This window comes from Centruroides sculpturatus, unplaced genomic scaffold, assembly GCF_000671375.1.
Source record: "Centruroides sculpturatus isolate CEXI.00-Female unplaced genomic scaffold, Cexi_2.0 scaffold207, whole genome shotgun sequence".
NCBI lineage: Eukaryota > Metazoa > Arthropoda > Arachnida > Scorpiones > Buthidae > Centruroides > Centruroides sculpturatus.
The window spans coordinates 819,072-842,416 of record NW_019384378.1 but is presented as its reverse complement, the minus strand read 5'-3'; the positions used below and the strand labels follow the sequence as shown (position 1 = coordinate 842,416).

Sequence of the window (23,345 nt, the reverse complement as noted above, 5' to 3'; positions counted from 1 at the left end):
AACTTAATAATATATAGGTTGTATGGTATGAACTTTCTCAAGAAAAGAAACTAGATGGTTATTTGAGATTTGTGGGATTTTAGAAATATTTGTAATCTTATAAAGTCCCACAAATCTCAAAGAATCATCATCAGCCTTACTATTTTACAAAGATTTGTATTCTTTGTAAAATGGTAAGGCTGATGATGGTTTTATCATACACAGCTTTGTTTGTTTCTTACCAGCAATGTAGGGCTTCTTCTGCAAAAGGAAAAGATATTCAGTGTGGTAAGAAAAAGACAGAGATAGGAAATAAATAACCAGAAAAATTATTCTCCTTAATAATTGCATGAAAAGTCAATAAACCGACTGATAGCAACTGTCATGAGTACATTGTACTGTAATAAAAGAAATTAACAAAACAAAACATCGCACAAAGGCATATAACAGGAGACACTCGTCATTCAATATCAAGATTCGTGACACATCAAGATGTAACACATCATAAATATAGGTGTAGATTTATAATATGTCCCGTAAAATATTTGACCTTTCTTAAATTGTGATGTTAAAGAGTATAAAGCTAAATTGCCATATTCTTGACAGTGTTTATGGCAATAGCTATCATAGATATCATACATCAAGATATCATACAGAGATGACATTAAATTTTGTTTATTAAAGGTATTTAATATAAGCATTGTGCAATATTAAATAAGAATAAAGTTAATGAAATAAGTTAAAGAATTTTTAGTTTTTTATGTTGGGACATTAGTTATTCCCCATTCTAAAGGTTGGCAAGGCGTAATCTTTAATCCATTAATAATTATCACAATAGTCACAGAAATGTAATTTAATTAAGCTTATGTACTTAATATAATAATTTGTAAAAGATTATTCATGCTTTATAAATTTGCATGATTTTAATCCGAAAGTGAGAGTTATACAGTGGGTGATTGGTTAACAAACATAATCCATTCCAAGACTTTGTTCGTTATCCGAATTGTTCGTTAATTGATTTGATTTACCATAGGTTTTTATGGGAATTTGATTAATTTGTTCTGGAGTTGCCAAAAAATAAAAAATATATACTTTTTACTACGTTTATTTATATGTAATAGTAAAATACGTATATATGCAGTCTTGCATATATACGTATTTTACTATTACATATATACGTATTTTACAGACTCTTTGTGGGGGTTAAAGAGTCTGTCCAATGTCAATTGCTTTTCTCTTTTCTTCAGGATTTTTCAGAAATAATTAATAGTATTGTAATTGTAGAGATCTCCAACCCCATTAACCTTATTCTGGTTTGGATGCCACTTGGATGATCGTTGTTCTGACATCTCTGGAGTTCTGTCGTCAGATCAGTTTCAGGTTCCATTATGAGCTCTAAAATGCTCTTTATATCTCAGGTGTGATTTTCATTACTCCATTAGCAGCTTGAGACTTCTTGATATATCTTTCACTGCTAAGATTGTGCCTACTGTAGACCTGTTCAAGCCATACTGCCTAGCACCATCAGACATCTTGTGCCCACTTTCTACCTTGGCTATTGTCTCTTATTTGGTTTCTATTGGTGAGCACAGTTCTTGACACTCCTCTTTTCAGGCTCCATAATATTATCAGTTTCTTTTTTAAATAATAAGTTCAGAAAAGTACTTACAAAAATTCAGAGAACAGAAATCAACTAGCCCACAAAAATTATTTAAATGCAAGGCCCAGATGAAATTCAAAATTTGGTATTAAAATGGTGTGGTGAGAAAGCACATTAATTAAGTTATAGCTATGCCAGCTAATATTTACTGTAAAGCGGTAGTAGCTCTTACAAAAACAAGAGTGAGACTGGATTTTTTATTGAAGTGGTATTAAAACGTTAACGAATATCTGGTGGGACAATTAAACTTTCACCTTTCGTAAATAAACCCTGATGCAAAACTTAACAAGTACTCATCTGACAGTCTTGCAAAGACTTTAAAAAATTATTTATCAGAAAGATAAATAAAAAGCTGGAATTACAAGGGAGAGTTTCAAAATTCGGAGGTATACTATCCGATCGATATCGGGTTGAGTGTCGATGTTCACGTCTCCTGCACTCCGAAAGATTTAGAATTGTTACCTGAAGTCAAGGGAAAATCAATCAGTATTCGTTATTTTCTGTTGCATCTTTTTATGTTTGTTCAGTAAAGTGTTCGTTGTTTGATCATAAAAATCTTTCGCAAAAGTGTTAGTTATCTGAACTGTTCATTAACCAATCACCCACTGTATATTGAATTGATTTGTGTTGTATCATCAATGATTTTAAACTTATAGTAAGTTTGTTATTGCAAAAATGATAAATAAATATGAGTGAAAACCATTAAGTTATGAGTAGTTCTAAATGATCAGATACAAATATATGTAGTATGCTCAAGATGCCTGTGGAAATATCTCTAATGTGTTTAGGTGGAATGAGAATGATTCGGATTTTTTAAAATACATGTCAACTATGTACTGAGTCACAATGCCTAAGGTGGTGATATTACAGTCGGTTTGTGATGTGTCTTTTCATGCATTTTGTGACATGATGAAAGTGAGATTTTGGAGTATGGTTCAACAAAAAGTGTTCTGTATCGAAGAAAGATTAAACTTTGTGTTCTTTTGAAGAAGACACCTCAATAAACTCTGGAAATGTTATCTGCAGCTTACAGAGTTCACTTCTTACCCTACATGAAAACACACATGAAAGCCTGAAAATTTGTCAACACAGATGATGTGATTGCCACTGTGAAAATTGCACTTTAGATGGTTGAAAATGAGGGGTTCCAGGATGTTTCCAAAAAAACTATATGACTGCTGGATGAAATGTGTTGCTGCAGAAGGTGAATAATTTGAAAAATATGAATGTTTTCATCCATTATCCACAAACATCATCAGGTCATGAGTCCGTAAGACTGACTACATATACAGGAATCAGAGTTGCCAATTTTTGGGAGATGATTTATCTGCCCCAAACACCTATAGTAATTAGTTTGAAAGAAAATCGTTTTCTTAGGTAGTGAGCAAAATTTCAAGATTTTTCTATAAAGCAGTTGCTCAAATATAAGTACAGTAGAGCATCGATTATCTGAATGCCGATCAACCGAAACGTCAGTTAATCGAAAGCACTTCACTCGGACTACGTTGTGCTGAATTGAATGATTTTGATACTAGATTAACTACTAAAGTATAATTTTTTTGTTTTTATATTTTTCAATATATTTATTTTGCTTGTACAAAATNTACAAAAAGGGACATAATTCAATAAAATATATATTATATTTATCAAATTACTGCCACAATAATTTAGCGCGAAATAGATGCGTTAATAGGTCGTTAATGCGACAGATAGCACATACCAGTTGCCTGCGTGCAGTGTAGCAATGTTTTGTCCCCTTTTTCGTGTCGGTCATGTATCTAACATCGTTTGGGGGAAAATTTTTGTATTGAAATAACATGAATTACGGTACAAATCGGAAGTTCGTATATAGCCAACTTCACATAAACTTCATTCTGGGATACATCCTTCCTCGTACGTCACTCAAGTGTCGAGTTGCCGTAACCAAATAAACAAACGAATTCTAACCAGCGATTATTTATTGTGGCATCGTCATGATGCCGGGCTGCAACTTTTCGAACAGCGGAGGGCAAGGCTGTACACGCTGCCATTGCAAAAAGAAGTGTTCCACAAATAAATGCAGTTGTAAAAGCAAGGGACTCTTGTGAAATTCAAAATGTCATAACAGTTTAAGTTGTTGCAATAAATAAAATTGTATAACGTTAATCACATAATGTATGTGTAAGTTTACTATTGCGTATTATTTTTCTTTTCTGATGAAGAATGCAGTGCTCGTTTTAGGTTCAATAGTTTATTTACATGTGTTGTTACTTAAGCTTTCTCCCATTTTAACTACCGTTCTTCTTCCGAAGGTTTTGGAGATTTCTAACCTTTCAAGTTGTTTCGATCGAGGCACTATTTTCTCTCGATGGCGTCTGTTTCACTGTTTAGAATTGTGTGTTTACTACATCGGGCTATCTCCTTATAGATGTAACAGAAGGCCTTGTGCTAGGTGACTACCACATCGTGTGATAGAATTGCCTAGGCTGAAACATTCGGAAAGGATAAATATCTACAAACTGTTCGGGATAATGACTGCATGAATATAGATAGTCCATTTATATGTTACTGTAGGCCTATAATCATACAATTTAGCAAAATCGCTATAAAGGAAATTGCCTTCAACTTTGACGTTAGAAACAATAATGTAACGAAACGATGACTTCATCTATGTTTATACATAATATGTTTTATATTATCATCCTGTTATTGGACGCCGTTTACTAAAATCGTTATAAAAAGTTTTAATTGGCAAAAATTTGAGCTTTTGTAATTTTGAGTAACATTTTGAATAAAATTCATTTGTTTCCATGCAATTTTATCTTTATAAACATAAACTTAACCGCTCGGACATTCAGCCTTCATAATGGTAGTCTAAATCCTGTATCTATCAATAAAAGACCTAAAAGATTGAATTGGAGAAAACTGGTTTGAAATGAACTTTATTACACTTACATATAGTAGAATTTAGCAAAACTTTTGTAAAAGTTTGGTGGACATCAAAGCCGTTTAGTTTGAATTCTTACTAGTACCTTTTATTTATATATATACAGTAGAGCGTCGATTATCCGAAAGTCAATCATCCGAAACGTCAATTATCCGAAAGAATTCCAGTCGGCAAATTTAAATTTTTGCCAGTGCTGTGGCGCTGCAATCTTTGGCTATGTCTTCGGCTACTCAAATATTTTACGTTTCTGATACTAAATTAACTTCTGAAGTATAATTTTTTATTGTTTTAATATTTTTCAATATATTTATTTTGTACGTACAAAATAAAAAAATAATTTTTAACGCTACAATAGTCTTTGTTAGGCTTAACATCGACGAAAATTCAACGCGAAGCAATATGCAACAGAGAAAAATGTCCAGATGGGATCAATTAATATATTTTTTCGTTTATAATCGGTTATCCGAAACATCGATTTTCCGAACAACCCCAGGCCCCAATTGATTTTGATAATCGACGCTCTACTGGATATATATAGGCTACATGCATACAAAGCCAATAAAAACGATTTATTCTAGCAGATGTGAATGATCGAAGTGTGGAGATTGGATGGATGAATTGATGGAATATTTCGGCGTTATCCCATAGAAAGTCCTCTCGAAAGGCATCCCTTGGTATCCAAGGGATGCCTTTCGAGAGTACTATCTATGGGAATCTGGTTTCTACTTAGGTGTTAAACACGAAAAAACCTGGAAAACATAAAAGCAGCCCGTTGAATCGGCTTGAACCCACAATAAATTACTAGTGTTTAATGGTTTTGTCTATTCGGCCATTAATGGACTTTCTGTGGAAATCGTCTGCTATCCAAATAATAATGAATACAGTATTTTGAAAAATATATTAGGTTCTAAGATCTGAAACAGAGAAAATACTCTGTTTCAAAACATTGTAAAAAATTGTACTTTGTGATCTGGATTTTCTGAACATACGATAACGGGTTTCTGAAAATGCTTGGTGTAATGAAGAACGGGCCTTGATATATCGGACGGTAGTCCGTCTGATATATCCGAACGGACTACCTCCGAAAAATACCTAGAAATTTTTGATTCGTCCGGATTTGAACCAGGGTTCCCCAAAACAATAGGCTGCAATCTAAACCGTTCAGTCATCAGGCTAATGAATCTGGATTGCGTGGAAATAATTGTGCATGAGCAGAGCTGCAAGTGTAACAAGATCCATTGGCGATCTATTAATATATATATAGGCCATTACGATGATATAACACCATAGAATTTGAACTATGCCAGTTGCATGGCTGAGGTTGTTATGGCATTAGCTTATCTCTAGGAGAATCGAGAACATCACATTCTTGAACAAAAAACTGAAAATTGACTAGTTACAGGTTTCTTTGCTCTCTGTTAGGTCGCCAGGTTTCTTGAATGTCACTGAAAGTTAGGTTTGGCACATTTAATAAAATCAAAATAAAAGGTTATAAATGTATTGTACAGCTTACACTTCGTACGCGCACATACCATTACAAAAATTCCAAATCAACAGACAATTTTCTGACCGATCATTTCTTTTCGTTTTTGACGAGACGAGAACGAGAAGAGAAGGGATTTCACGACCGAACACCCCAGCATCAAATCTAGACGGTGGAGAAACTCCAGGAATTTTTCGGGATTGGTCTGTTTCGGATATGTTAGTTCCATCCCTCGCTGACTGGCAATCTCATTATGGGCCTGAATGTACCCATAAAAATCCCGAAAAAATGTCCTTTTGTTGCCCACAAGGCAGAAAGAACAAAAAGAAAAAAAAAATATCATAAAATTTGATGTCTATTTTATAAACTAACTTTTAAAATAAAGTGTTTGCTAGTATAATACAAGAAAATATTAATACACAAATTAATAAGAGCTCTTTACAAGTCTATGCTAAGAAATATTTTCGTAACAAATTATAGAAATTATGTTTGGAATACTATTTTTGAATTCGTCTTTTTGTAATTAAATACTGTATATACCTTAAAAAGGTGTGAAAAGTGCGTTTTGAATTATCATCATAAAAAAAAAATACATTTATTTCTTTAGTGTAATTTTCGGGCATTTATGGTCTACGTTTAAGTGTATCATAAAAACAGTAAATTTCAGAAAGGGTACTGTACTTTCCACGATATAAAGTCGTAGTTTATCGTGGTACAGTACTTCTATAAACACGAGCGAAGTCGGTTCCATTTGATGCAAAGACGACACGCTTTCACTCTGTCATACGAGCGGCGATGATTCAATATTAGGATATGATTGAGCAGTTTTTTTTATATTCAAGGAATAAATTTCCTACATATGAACTTGCTAATTAACATCCCTGAACGAAATTAGATAGATGACCGGCACGACTCTATTGCCAACAGGAAAAGTACTGTATAATGTACGGGGCACTACTAAAAAACTGAGAAAATTGTGACGAAAAGTTGCAGACCGGCATTGTGACGATGCCACAACAAATAATCGGTTGTTAGAATTAGTTATGTGGCCAGCCCATTTGCCACGCCCAAATCTAGGACTAACTGCCAGAGTTTGGTGGTGGTTTTATGCACTCGGCTACCGAAGTGCGCTTATTAAAATTAAGAAAGTACTGCTTAGAAATAAAAAAAACCCGAGTGGATAGATGTAGAAAATTAAATACTTATACAGTAGATTTTTCACAGGGTAACACTCGTTTTGCACACAGGCAAGTGCGATATGCTACCTGTCGCAGTAATTATATAGGGAATCTCTTTCGCGCTATATCAATGTCGCAGTAATTAAGTGAATATAATAAATTTTAAAATTATATTTAGTTTATTTTGTTAAATTTTTGCGAATAGATGGCGCTACGTGCAAATCAGCAAATTTAAATAATGTAGATAAAAATTAATTGATTTACAAAGATTCAATAGACATTTTGGGTGGGATGTACAAAATTATCTAAGTTAGGGGTGCGTAAACGTAAATGCCGAGTTTCGTAGCAATTGGTCAAACGGCCTAGGCATGTATAGCGAACAAACAAACAAACAAATAAACAAACATTTATATATACAGATCATAAAATATAGTTATATTAACGGATAATTTATTCCAGTTTTCACTTAAAAATATTATTTATAATGCCGACTTAATATTATATAATTAATATTTAAACAATTTAATACAGTATACTATTCGCCACTTAAACACGAAAGATTTATTATATAAAAGTTGTTTAATTATTTAACTATATCTGAATAAGATTAATATTTATATTAATTTATAAAATCTAACGTACGAAATTAATTAAGAGCGATTTTAGAATAAGAAGGAAAAAGGAAGAAGCTTATTTTTCACTTAAAATGGCAACGATAGGGGAATTTTAAGTATGGCGTAGGGACTTAGGCTTTGGTTTTGTTGGGCTTAATTACTGCGTAAATAAGTTTAAGTAAGATTTTAGAAGTGAATATTTCAAATATATGATCGGAAACTAATCGTGATTGCAATAAAGGACTTTAAATTGAAGGAAGAAGTCGAATAATGTCCTACGCTTCACGATTTGTTTCTTTTGTGGCTAATTCCTATCCGAAACAACAATATAAAAAGATTCCTGAATATGGAAGCGATAGAAAAACTTCAATTTCTCAGGTAATTTCTTTATATATTCTCTTAATTATAATAAAAATATGTTAATTACAATTAATTTAAATTGTCATTTATACACTTGTATGGGTTAATTTGAATATATAGTTTGATTGTTAACATTTTATATTTTTTCATTATATAATCATATAGTGAAAATAGCATGCAGAGTAGTGTTGATGAATTGCTATTGACAATCAAGAGATTTGTCATTTTTGCTTGGTTATAACATAGTTGTCGACCACCAGCTTATCCCTTTTGTCAGTGTTTTTAAAGAATTTGATATTATTGTATAAACATTTATTTAATGAGCCTGAATCAATTATGGCTGACTCTTCGGCGGAAGGAAATAAGTTATTTTACAGTTATATTAAATTAGTGAGTGGCGCTACTGTTTCTCTGCCCAAAAAGAAACGTCTGAACTTAATAATATATAGGTTGTATGGTATGAACTTTCTCAAGAAAAGAAACTAGATGGTTATTTGAGATTTGTGGGATTTTAGAAATATTTGTAATCTTATAAAGTCCCACAAATCTCAAAGAATCATCATCAGCCTTACTATTTTACAAAGATTTGTATTCTTTGTAAAATGGTAAGGCTGATGATGGTTTTATCATACACAGCTTTGTTTGTTTCTTACCAGCAATGTAGGGCTTCTTCTGCAAAAGGAAAAGATATTCAGTGTGGTAAGAAAAAGACAGAGATAGGAAATAAATAACCAGAAAAATTATTCTCCTTAATAATTGCATGAAAAGTCAATAAACCGACTGATAGCAACTGTCATGAGTACATTGTACTGTAATAAAAGAAATTAACAAAACAAAACATCGCACAAAGGCATATAACAGGAGACACTCGTCATTCAATATCAAGATTCGTGACACATCAAGATGTAACACATCATAAATATAGGTGTAGATTTATAATATGTCCCGTAAAATATTTGACCTTTCTTAAATTGTGATGTTAAAGAGTATAAAGCTAAATTGCCATATTCTTGACAGTGTTTATGGCAATAGCTATCATAGATATCATACATCAAGATATCATACAGAGATGACATTAAATTTTGTTTATTAAAGGTATTTAATATAAGCATTGTGCAATATTAAATAAGAATAAAGTTAATGAAATAAGTTAAAGAATTTTTAGTTTTTTATGTTGGGACATTAGTTATTCCCCATTCTAAAGGTTGGCAAGGCGTAATCTTTAATCCATTAATAATTATCACAATAGTCACAGAAATGTAATTTAATTAAGCTTATGTACTTAATATAATAATTTGTAAAAGATTATTCATGCTTTATAAATTTGCATGATTTTAATCCGAAAGTGAGAGTTATACAGTGGGTGATTGGTTAACAAACATAATCCATTCCAAGACTTTGTTCGTTATCCGAATTGTTCGTTAATTGATTTGATTTACCATAGGTTTTTATGGGAATTTGATTAATTTGTTCTGGAGTTGCCAAAAAATAAAAAATATATACTTTTTACTACGTTTATTTATATGTAATAGTAAAATACGTATATATGCAGTCTTGCATATATACGTATTTTACTATTACATATATACGTATTTTACAGACTCTTTGTGGGGGTTAAAGAGTCTGTCCAATGTCAATTGCTTTTCTCTTTTCTTCAGGATTTTTCAGAAATAATTAATAGTATTGTAATTGTAGAGATCCCCAACCCCATTAACCTTATTCTGGTTTGGATGCCACTTGGATGATCGTTGTTCTGACATCTCTGGAGTTCTGTCGTCAGATCAGTTTCAGGTTCCATTATGAGCTCTAAAATGCTCTTTATATCTCAGGTGTGATTTTCATTACTCCATTAGCAGCTTGAGACTTCTTGATATATCTTTCACTGCTAAGATTGTGCCTACTGTAGACCTGTTCAAGCCATACTGCCTAGCACCATCAGACATCTTGTGCCCACTTTCTACCTTGGCTATTGTCTCTTATTTGGTTTCTATTGGTGAGCACAGTTCTTGACACTCCTCTTTTCAGGCTCCATAATATTATCAGTTTCTTTTTTAAATAATAAGTTCAGAAAAGTACTTACAAAAATTCAGAGAACAGAAATCAACTAGCCCACAAAAATTATTTAAATGCAAGGCCCAGATGAAATTCAAAATTTGGTATTAAAATGGTGTGGTGAGAAAGCACATTAATTAAGTTATAGCTATGCCAGCTAATATTTACTGTAAAGCGGTAGTAGCTCTTACAAAAACAAGAGTGAGACTGGATTTTTTATTGAAGTGGTATTAAAACGTTAACGAATATCTGGTGGGACAATTAAACTTTCACCTTTCGTAAATAAACCCTGATGCAAAACTTAACAAGTACTCATCTGACAGTCTTGCAAAGACTTTAAAAAATTATTTATCAGAAAGATAAATAAAAAGCTGGAATTACAAGGGAGAGTTTCAAAATTCGGAGGTATACTATCCGATCGATATCGGGTTGAGTGTCGATGTTCACGTCTCCTGCACTCCGAAAGATTTAGAATTGTTACCTGAAGTCAAGGGAAAATCAATCAGTATTCGTTATTTTCTGTTGCATCTTTTTATGTTTGTTCAGTAAAGTGTTCGTTGTTTGATCATAAAAATCTTTCGCAAAAGTGTTAGTTATCTGAACTGTTCATTAACCAATCACCCACTGTATATTGAATTGATTTGTGTTGTATCATCAATGATTTTAAACTTATAGTAAGTTTGTTATTGCAAAAATGATAAATAAATATGAGTGAAAACCATTAAGTTATGAGTAGTTCTAAATGATCAGATACAAATATATGTAGTATGCTCAAGATGCCTGTGGAAATATCTCTAATGTGTTTAGGTGGAATGAGAATGATTCGGATTTTTTAAAATACATGTCAACTATGTACTGAGTCACAATGCCTAAGGTGGTGATATTACAGTCGGTTTGTGATGTGTCTTTTCATGCATTTTGTGACATGATGAAAGTGAGATTTTGGAGTATGGTTCAACAAAAAGTGTTCTGTATCGAAGAAAGATTAAACTTTGTGTTCTTTTGAAGAAGACACCTCAATAAACTCTGGAAATGTTATCTGCAGCTTACAGAGTTCACTTCTTACCCTACATGAAAACACACATGAAAGCCTGAAAATTTGTCAACACAGATGATGTGATTGCCACTGTGAAAATTGCACTTTAGATGGTTGAAAATGAGGGGTTCCAGGATGTTTCCAAAAAAACTATATGACTGCTGGATGAAATGTGTTGCTGCAGAAGGTGAATAATTTGAAAAATATGAATGTTTTCATCCATTATCCACAAACATCATCAGGTCATGAGTCCGTAAGACTGACTACATATACAGGAATCAGATTTGCCAATTTTTGGGAGATGATTTATCTGCCCCAAACACCTATAGTAATTAGTTTGAAAGAAAATCGTTTTCTTAGGTAGTGAGCAAAATTTCAAGATTTTTCTATAAAGCAGTTGCTCAAATATAAGTACAGTAGAGCATCGATTATCTGAATGCCGATCAACCGAAACGTCAGTTAATCGAAAGCACTTCACTCGGACTACGTTGTGCTGAATTGAATGATTTTGATACTAGATTAACTACTAAAGTATAATTTTTTTGTTTTTATATTTTTCAATATATTTATTTTGCTTGTACAAAATAAAGAAATAATTTTTAACGATACAATAGCCATGATTATTATTATTAAAATTATAAAAATTTTCGTTAGGCTTAACATAGACAAAAATTCAATGCGAAGCGACATGCAATGGAGAAAAATTTAAACATGGGATATATTAATATACTATTATTGGGATATACTAATATACTATATTAATAATGTATTTTTTTTATACATAATCGGTTATCCGAAAAATTGACTTCCCGAACAACCCTAGTCCCCAATTGATTTGGATAATTGATGCTCTACTGTAATTAAAAAGTGCAAAAACTGCCAAAAAACTGTATTTTCTTCTCCTCCTTTTGTTTTCATCTGGCACTATAGACACTCTTAGAGAAAAACTACTGGGTCTAAAAAGCTCAAATTTTAAACATAAGCCTTTCTTGTTATCAGTAAGGTGATGGCCAAACTTCTGGGTCAATAGGTCAAAGTTCACTGGGGTTTCCATAGAACTAATTCAGTTTTACATCTTAATTGTATGCTTATTAGGATAAAATTACATGGAAACAAATGAATTTTATTCATTCATTAGTTGGCACTAACCAAAATGAATATTGAAAACGTTCGGTTAGCAGCAGATTTGATCGGCAACATGTTCAGTTGGCAATCACTGACTGCTGACTGATCTTGTCTTATATAATATTACAGTTATTAAACAAAAACAATTGATATCTGAACAAAAATATCTGAGATGTAAAAAAGTTTTGCCAAGTAAAAATTTATGACAATTTAGATAACAGTTAAAATTTTTCTTAGGAGTTTTTCTTTGGTAAAGATAAGCTTGGCACTCGGAAGCAGTACTCACAAGATTTTTGCTTGTATTATTATTTCCTACATTTTGCCTCCAAGCACCAAGCTTATTTTTACCAAGAAAAACTGTTAAGAAAAATTTTGACTGTCGTCTAAATTGTCATAAACTTTTACTTGGCAATTTTTTGTCTCAGATATATATTAACAAAACCAAACAGAACAACTTTAAGCAATTGAATACATTTAAATGCAAAAGGTTTAAAGTGATTTGAATTGCGCATATGTGCATTGGTACAGTGTTACCAATCTAATACATGGATGGATGTTCATATTAAATAGTTTTATTGGTTTGGGTATTTGGTGTGTTTTTCATTACATACAACCAGTTTTTGGAAGAAATGAAAGTTTTCTAAATGTATATTATAGTCAATAAAAAAGGCAATAAGAATCTTTTACACAAAATTTTTTTGAACATACCATGTATATGAATGAATGTATTCAATATATTTCAAACAAAAAACCTGTGATAAAATAAACTTTGTATTTGATAATAGTATTTAAAGCATTTGTTGAATGATTAGTAATTTTACATTTGTAAAGTTTCAATTTTTATTTGTTTAATATGCAATGATAATATGTAAAAATAAAAAAACATGAGCGCTTGAATGAGTGTAACATCAACTCTGTTAGCATTTTTTTTCTACAAATGTAAACAAAGAAATTTACAGCTATATTAAATTTTATTATTGATCTTGTTTTTAACTACAGGATTTAAAGGTTTATTTCTGAAATATGATCCAAAATCATAATTTAAATTTTGGAAAGTTAACTCTAAGTAGAAAATCCCATTTTATGATGCCTTTCATCTTGCCCTTCTGGAGGGATTGGTCAGAATGTGTCAATGTCCTGTTCTTTCAGTATTCTAAAATCCTGAGAAGGCATTCTGTAATGTTGGAAGCATTTGAGTTATAGTAAAATAGTTTTTTGTACACATATTTTTTCTCATAACTTGTTAACCACATATACTGAAGTTCTACTCCACATTGTATTGTACTGATGCATTCAATCCACTTCTGTTACTAAGCATACAACAGTTCTCTCTCTATTACTAATATAAAAACTGTCATCTGTGTGTGTGTGTATGTATATATGAATTCCTTATAACTCCTGCAATTTTTGTCCAATCCAAATGAAATTTTGTTACATTCATTTTATGTTCTGATGGAAAGTACAGACTACTTATTTTGTGGAAATGTAAGCTATAGATAAAACTTTTTATTGATTTTGGATAGTGATTGCACTTATGCTGCAGTGATATCAGTGACCACATGACATTCATGCTTGATGAGGAAATTTCCCTTAAGTTGCATTTTTAAATATTTTGGTAAATGGTATATTTTGAAATTGCGTCATTAAATTTAAACTTTAAAAATGGTAGCTGCATCGTGTCACTTATACAACAAATTAAAAAAAAACTCTTTCCATAGTGACCATGTGACATTCTATTATCCAATTGGAAGTAATGATCTAATGAGCCCATTATTTAGAAAGTGTTATAGAAACTAACATATACATCTTTGTTTTATCAGCATGAAATTAAAAAGACTTGCTATTTTGTCAGGGAAAAAAAATGCTTAGGGGAGAGCATAGGAATAAAATTGGTCAGGTAAATTCTAGATCCAAAAGAATAAGAACAATTGAGACCTCTGAAGGTTGTGAAGTCCAGCTTGAGAAACATCAAGTAATAATGGCACTTTGTCAAGGGTTGCAGAAACAGCATCACAATGTCAAGCTTACCTTGAAGTTCTTCTCAATTCTCCAATCTCTAATTTCTCATAAAAAATATTCCGTCATGCTTGATGGGAGAATTTCTAGTTATTGTGTAAAACCGTGTCGGTGATTATTTTTGTCATTTTTGAATACTGTATAGTTCATACACACAACAAGGCAATCTTCATTGTAAATTTATTCAATTTTTAGTTGATACATGTACCTGTTTTTTTGTACATGTTTTGGGCTTGTGTAGGCCCCTCCTCAGCCAACTAAAATTATATAATACATACGAATTACAACATATATAAAAAATTCCTTTACATATGTAAGTGAAATCGTAACATAAATTTCTTACATAAAAACTTTTTCATAATCATTACAGAACATACCTTAGGAAAAATTCCAAAAAAGTTCGAAGGCCCTCCATAATTTTTCTTAACTGATGATCGATTTTAATTTTTATAGTTATTTGATAAAGTAATCATTAGTTATCTTGTTTAATCAAAAATTCTTTAAAGATATACAAAACGTACCTTCCATAGGATTTTAAGAAAATTTCAAAAATGCTCAAGGATTTTCTACAAATTTTCATAACAGATGATCAATTTTTAATTTTTTCTAGTTATTGTGTAAAACTGAAATATCAACCTAAATTGTCTATACAAACTACTATTTGAGTTCAGTCTGTGCTCATCCATCCTATGTTCCTTCCTTTGATGTATGAATGTAAATACCTAACCAGTATATTGACCTGAAAACAAATAACAACCTGAAAAATTACTTTGCAGTCTTACATTTATACTGCTCCATCTTGGTCAGCTCTTGCTACATGCTACCTCAGTTGACCTTGAGGTCATTTAAATATGAGGGTCATCAATTTTAAGTTTTTTCTGACTGCCTACTCCTTCCTTATCAAATATCAAATCTTTGATATTAAAATCAAGCAATTCTAAGACCTAGACACTACATTAATTTATTCATATTTCATGCCAAGGCAAGGCTAACTTTAAAAAAGGCAAATAGAAAAAAAAAATGAAATTCACTGATTTATCACAGAAGAGTCTGATGACATTGTATTAACTCCTAGACCAGTTGTATTCAATCTATGGGTTGTGATCCCAAATGGGGTTGCGGAAAATTACGTTGGGGTCACACTGTTAAAATGTTTGAATACCATTGTCCTAGACTAACGATGATATTATATACCAGTATATCTTTTAGTGATATCTTTATCTGTAAAGGTTAAATTGTTGCCGTTATCCTTTTATATTAAAAGTTCTACTAAAATGCTTCTAACAGCATATTTAGTACAACACTTGTACTAAAATGTAACAATTAAGCAAAAACCATTTAAATCATTACAGTTTTGTAGAAGTGCTCAGTGATTCATTGATGACATTATTATGTGATCATTGATCATATTACTTTTATATAATGATTTTGGTAAAAAAAAATTTCCAATAGGAAAATTTTTGAGATTATTTAGGATATCAGACATCATTCTACTAACATTCCCCTATTCTCTGTTGTAACTTGTTACAAAATTTTTACATATCTCCTTTCCTGTACAGATGTCATATTTGAATGACTCCTTAGATTAAACAATATTCAAAGAATTTCTCCTCAAACTGCATTTATAAGCATTATTTTATAAAACTACAACGCTATAACAAAAATTCTATTTTGATATATGCAGATGGGTCTAAATATAACGATTATGTTGGATCAGCCATAGTTTGTTGTGATAAAATCCTGGCAGATCAGATTTTTCTTTGGTATTTCATCTTCACTGCATAGTTAGCTTTGAAGCATGTTACAGGGATATTCACAATGGGAAGCTTTTTTAGTTTTTACAAAAGTAGCATTCTATGAACTGTGAACATACACTCTGATGGAATGATTTTCAATCCTTATTTCATTTTTGTTAGAACACTTTACTGGTTGGTATTGTCTTTTGAGTATTACTTTCTGCCATTTTTTTAAAACACATAACAAAAACATAAGTAATCACAGCTATATGTAAATACCAATAAACCAGCAAAAAATAAAAGTAATAAAACAAAAACAAATGTTTTCTTCCATTTTAAACAGTGATTCTCAGGTTTAATGAATGCAGATATAAATTAATGTGTTTTTTAAAAATAGAACATAAATTTAAAAGCTGGAAATGTCATGAAATATATGCATGTTTATGTCAAAGTTTAACTTCATGCTTCAGTCCCAATAATATGTTAAGGATTTTACAATATAAAAATAAAAGAATTTTACAAAATACAAAATGTATGTCTTAATTCAAGACTTTTGGGAGGTCATAGAATGCCCTCCATGCAGTTGAAAGAGAGTCCATTTCATTATTAATCTCTATATCCCTTTTAAAGGCCTTGAATACTTTTATTATTCAAGAAATTTCAGGCTGGTTAAGTCATCACGGTGGTGTAATAAACGGGCGTTATCAAATTTAACCTGAATGTCATTATCATCAGCAAAAGTAGCTAGTGCATTTGTAGAGATAACATAAAAACATCTCTAAGCCAGTAGTTATATTAAATTCAAATGGTTGCTGAATTAAATCAAGCTAAATTACCTCTATTAAATGTCTGAAAGCAAAGGATCAATGGAGGTGCATCTGTACAGTAAGCAGCATTTGTTTGAGTTCTGCTTCAGGCTGATTCTTTTCTTCCAGAATTTTCTGAATTGTTTAATAATTAAATTTAGTAAGAGATGGCATCTAATGCCTATCACTAGTGACAAATTACTCAATATTTAATTATTAATAGTAGTGGTAATATAGCCCAATTTAATCAGCAATCATTTGGTTTTCACATAATTGTCAAAGTTTGTCAGTTGAGGAACCAGTCAGTAAACATTGCTCTGAGGAAGCTTTCTGTTAAGCTGTTGGCTTTTGACATAGAATCTACAGTAATGAAAATGAGGTCTGGGAAAAGAAGTGCTTTCATTACTTTAATAAAGATTCAAAACCTGGTATAGCCAAAAGCTATGGATTATGAATACCCCTTATGGAGAAAAGTTATCATTGTTGCATTATTTTTTCTGATTCATTTAGTTTACTCTAGGCTATGTTGTTGTTCAAATTCATTTCATATTCTATTCTAGTCAAAATTTATAAATTACTATATTTATATCATGGGAATTAGATGGAACTTTTATCCAGAGGCTCAAAAAATTACCCTGTGTCTTATTTGTGATGTTGTGATCTATAGGCTAATGAATTTCCCAAACTGCTTTCAGTAGACTGTATATAACTCCAAATAAAGCCTTGCATATACTTTGCCCAACTGTTCGATAAAAAACTGTCAAAGTTACTGGATAGCATAAATACACTAAATATTATGCTGAAATGGGGTGTGTCTAATATTCCATAAAATATGGTAAGTTTTTTTTTTATTCAATGAATTTCTTAAATTTTGTTGTCCCAGGCCATGTCTGTATGGAAATGCAGTTATTTTCTGGACATTTAATGTCTAGTGAAGATATTGACTTTAATAATTAAGAACAACTAGAAGATATATGGCAAAATGTATGGAATTAAAAAACCTATAATAAATTGCATGAGATTTAACCAGTGATAGAAAATTAGACACCATATGAAGTTTGAGAGAGATATGGAACTATTCTTGTTTGAAAATTAGTTGTATATTGCCATCTCAGCATCTCAGTACTTTTGAAGGGGGAACAAATTAGTATGTCACGTTTGTGACTCTGTTCTAAGCATTAAATGCATTTTGACTGAATGTTATGAGTTCAATAATATAAAAGTATAGTATTTTAGCAGTGAAACAATAAATGATGCTACTGTATTAATGATTGTGTCACATTGTGTGAAAATGTTATTTGGAACTGTGTGTTTGAGGTGAGAATGCAGAAGTATATTTTACTTATTTTAACTTTTGTGCTGTTCTTTGTTAATGCATTACAGCATCAAAAGGCTGTGTTAATAGTCTAGATTCATTTTGTTATATATGATATAGTTTTGTGGTGAAAAAGAGGCCTTGTAATATAACATGATGTATGATTATGTACAGTATATATGATTTGTCTCCATTTTCTCAGTTTTTCAAACAAGCATGTGAAATATATGACCCCCTTCTTGTCCTGGTGTATCATGCATATTTCAACATAAAGCATGGTGACCAGGACAAAAAAGGGGTCATATATTTCACGTGCTTGTTTGAAAAACTGAGAAAATGGAGTCAAAGCAAGTAAACCCCTACATTTGCTATTCCAGTGATATGATGGAAGCCAGTAAGTTATGAGGAATGTTATTTTTGTCTGATCACAGCCATAAAGGGCTATAATAATAAAAATAGAAGGAATATTGTCTATTCCAGCAGTTCTCAAACTTTTTTGTCATGGAATCCATCAGAATCCTTCTGATTTTACTGATGAGTATTGATCTATCAATCTTACTCAAAAGTAATTCAATGGCAGATTCAAATTTTGTTCTTAAAGCAGAGATACACTGAGTTTTAATAAGCTCTTTATACTTCATTGTAAATTAAGTCATTCAGTGGCATGGACAGCATGTGAGGTTTATTTTGGTTGAGAATTGAATTTTACACCCAATCAGTGTTCATGTTGATGTCTGGAAAGTACTCTGACTGGAATTTCATTTGCATTAAATGTTCAAAGTGTTTTTTGTGCAAATTGGCTTTGATTTCCAACTTTTGGGCAGTGTTGTTTGTTTGTATAAATGGAAAAATAGAGAAGCTGATAGTTGTTCAGTATACTGTCTTTTCACATGGAAAGTTAGTTTGGTAGTTATCAAAATGAACGACATTATCTTTGATGGTCTTATTTTAAAATGCATTTTAAATTTGATTTTTAGCTTTTTTTTTTTTTTTTATAGAACCCCTAATCCCTGAGGTTAGGGGTTTTATTTTTCTTATAGGGTTCTATGAAAAGGTTATATTTTTCTTATTTTGTTAGGCATTGCATTTCAATATTTCAATACAGTTTATTTTTTTATGATAATTTGGAATCTTTTTTGGTTCTATATGATTTCGCTGTAGTAGATATGGAGAGTGATGGTATTGCATACATCTTTAGAATAAAGTGTCATTATTATTCTTTTCCCTTAACAATAGAGCACTTTAAATGAGAGAAAAGGATAGGTTTTTTTATTTTTATTTATGTTATTTATCTCTTGTCTCATTTACAATATAGGATATGATATAGAGTTTGACTTGCAAAAAGTTTTAATTCACTAAATTTTGAGAGGAAATGGTAAAAATAAATATTAAACATATTTATGTATGTATTTATTACAAGGAGCACTGATAATTTGCAATTTGTGAAAAAATATACAAAGTTTTGACAATACACTACATCATTTTGATAATTTTTGTTTGGAACATGTTTGTTAAGAATGTGTATTGTTATTCAGTTATTCACATAATATTTTATAATATATAACTTTATCAAATTTGAGTCATAGGAGTATAGAATATAATAAAAACTTAATCTTATTGAAAGCATTTGAATTTATATTTCTTGGCACATGGAAGTGACTTTAAAAACAATGAATTAATTGTTTAATTTGGATTATGTTTAACTTGTAATTTCAAGTAGAATCATCTTTTGAAGTGTTCAAATTTTATTTTTAAAGAATAAATACAACTAGAAAACTATTTTGATATTATTTTAATGACTATATAATAATAAAAAAGTACAGCTAAAAAAGTTGCAAGCACTTTCAGTAAAATAAATTTACTATCATCATGTATTGTTAGAGTTAATAATAACATCTTTCTTTAAAGAATATTCATGTTCCCTGTGAACCATATTTCTGAAAATATTTAATAATATATTCTGTCTGTATGTAAATAGTCTATATAAACTGTGTGTTATTGATAGAATATGCATTTTTGTGACAACTGCACTCACTTAATCACTTAATCATTAAATTTTAATGATTAAGTGATTAACTATTGAAACTCAAAAATTATTATAAATTTAATTCTCTTGCATTTAAGAAAATAAATTACTTTGTCAGTTTTAAGCTGGATCTTAGCAAGTTCCTTTTCTTTCCATAATATTTTTTACAGATTAAAGCTAGTGTTTATATACTGAATAAACTATCATAAATTAAAATTTCTTAGAAGAAACACCTTTTACTTTTTTCTCTTGAAGAAATAGTATTTATTAGAATAAAAATTATTGTATAATTTCAATATAACTTTAATAGTAAAACATTTTAGCATGAAATTTTAAATTAGTTCATGTTTAGCTCTTTTAATATAACAAGAGGTATTTTGCTGACATACTGTGCTATAAGTTATTTTTCCTCTCCTGGTTAATAAAATTATAAAATTCTATTTGTATCTCACACTGTGTTATCTTACATGTCAGCAAACAAAATAATTTTTTTATAAAAACAATAATGCATTAAAACATCCTGCAAGTATGTTATTAATTATTGCAAGCATTTTATTTTTTGTGAGAAATAATCTTTATAAAAAAAATTGTAATTGATCTTTTATTTTTAGCAGTTGGGACAGCATTCTCAGTCCAGTCAACATGAGTCATCTAAGTCCAATCCAACTGAACAGTTTTTGCATCAGTTATCTGGCCAGGAAAAAGATCCTGATATTGTAATGTTAGATCATTGTTATGCAAAACCATGGAATGCTCATCCTGATGCAAGTCATGCAAAACCTGCTCGTATGCTATTTATGAAGGGAATACCTCGCTATCAAGTGGAACAATTGAAGTAAGATTTTGAATGCTTATAAACTAGTAAACAAAATTATTAGTCTTAATTTTTTATGTACAGTAGTATTAATTAGTACTTGAACTTAATTTATTCCAGAAGGCTGTTTGAGTGCCAATACGTTTGCATACCAAATGAATTTTTCCTTTAAGGAATAATGTAATTTAGATTAATCTTTTCCAGACCCCAAAAATTATAAATGTATTTTAACTGGAATTTCATTATAACAGTTGTGAAATTTAACACATTATTGCTAATGTGAGATTGTATTCTTTGTTTAGAAGTTTATTTTAAACTTTTTACTTCACGTTTTGTTTAAATAAAATGAAGTCAAAATATTTGCAGATAAAATACATATCTGATATATTATGCTTTATGAGTTTTGGAAAGTGTATAACACTGTACAAAACAGTAAAAAGATTCATAATGTGTATGAGGAAGATGGTCTTAAACTCTGAATATATCAAATGTTGTTTTAAAAGTGTCGTTCTGGAATTCTGGAAATTTTAAACTAAATGATACAAGATAGAAAAGTGCTCAAAAACTATCAACAAAAAAAAATGGCAGGAATAAATTGTTAAAAATTGACATTAAGATTTGTTGCAAGTTCACAAATTAATGTGTGTCAGATATGTATTGTTGAAATGCTTCGACTTGAAATGGCTGCAAAACAGAATGATTGGGCTCTGCATGTATTAAGGGAAAAAGCAACTGAGTCAAATATAATTTTGTCTGATGAGAGTAGATAACTCTCGGATTTTATTTTATTTTTAAATTAGTTACTCATTTTTATCATAGAAAACTTTTTAAGTGACAAAATTAAAGTTAAAATAAAAATGTTTGCTGTTAATCGAAAATTTGTGCTAGCAGGTCATGTTTGTTCAGTCAAGTACAGATTTTTTTCTTGTTTGTGTTTGATTATCAAATTATTCTAGTTCAGAGCAGTTCATATACTGAGATACTGCTGTATTTGGTTTCATACTGTTTAAAATTTTTTCTAAGCATAAGTTTGAATAAAATATAATTTTTATTTTCCTATTATAACATAACATGAGAAAGTATTGTATGTAATGGGATAGACCTGACACTCTGGCTTAACTAGACCCTTGTGCCACAAAAACCCCAAATTGAACCAAACCAACCAATCAGAAAGTATTGTAATCATGTCAGATTTGATCCTCCTGGTATTTTGCAAATGTCAACATTTTGAGATCCTCTGACAAAAAGTTATCTGCAGAAAATTATGGTAACTGAAATGTGATTATAATTTTAAAATAGTTTTAATAATACTGTATACAATAATTTTATTATTAACATGCAAGTTTGAATATGATTATATATAAAAATTAATTTATTAAACTAAGCTGTTAAATATTTTTTCTTAAAATTTTTAATTTATATATTTTTTTTATTCTTTACACATTCCTACCTTATATAAGCATTCTGTAAACAATTTCAATATCAGGAATTTGGATATTAGGAAGTTTTTCATTTCTTTTTTTTAATGGGAGAAATTCTTCCTCCTAAAATTCTTATTACTATATTCTTTAATGGTTATAAATCATTATTGGTTATAAATTAGTTGCAAGGTGAAATATATGATTTACTCTAATTAATATACAGTCATCTTAACATTCTATCAAGGTTCATGCTGCAATATATGCAAGGTTTATGCATGCAAGGAGATTCTTACTCCCTTTTAGGAGTAAGAATTTCCTTTTTACTCCTAAAAAGGAAAACTCCTAAAATCTACTTTTTAAAGGAGTAAGAATTTCTCCCATTAAAAAAAAAAATGTCTATTTAATTAAGTTTAATCAATTTTCCTAAAAGGCAGTAGAATGCTGCAAAAAACTTGCGTACCTATCAATCCATGTTTTTTTAGCATGGTACTAAATGTTACAAATTTCAGTTATCTTACTGAAACACTTAATACTCATTAAAGAATACAGTCATAAACAATAGTCAACTTGTTTAGAAGTTCCTATTAGAAATTGTATATGAATTGCATTTTCTTTTATATTTAGTAGAAGCAATAAAAATGTTATAATGATACTGTATATTTTACTAGTATGACTCAAATTTATTACAAATGTGCTTTGTGAAATTCATAATATAGATATTATTTAATTTGATGTTGTAATGGACATTGTTTATTGCAACATGAACCTTGATAGAATGTTTAGATGGCTGTATATTAA

General features: G+C 30.4%; 1 protein-coding gene across 3 annotated transcripts in view; it reads left to right on the top strand.

Moving 5' to 3' along the window:
* The first annotated feature begins 7,916 nt into the window (after positions 1-7,916).
* The window catches only part of LOC111617817 (KAT8 regulatory NSL complex subunit 3-like), a 38,586-nt gene continuing 23,157 nt past the window's right edge, over positions 7,917-23,345 (top strand). For 2 of the 3 annotated variants that reach the window (XM_023359128.1, XM_023359127.1), the window contains exons 1-2: positions 7,917-8,218; positions 20,924-21,147. In XM_023359128.1, coding sequence (XP_023214896.1) covers positions 8,111-8,218; positions 20,924-21,147 — 332 coding nt within the window. In that variant the 5' untranslated portion in view covers positions 7,917-8,110. The remainder of the gene's footprint in view (positions 8,219-20,923; positions 21,148-23,345) is intronic. The other variant, XM_023359129.1, reaches the window with a different exon arrangement.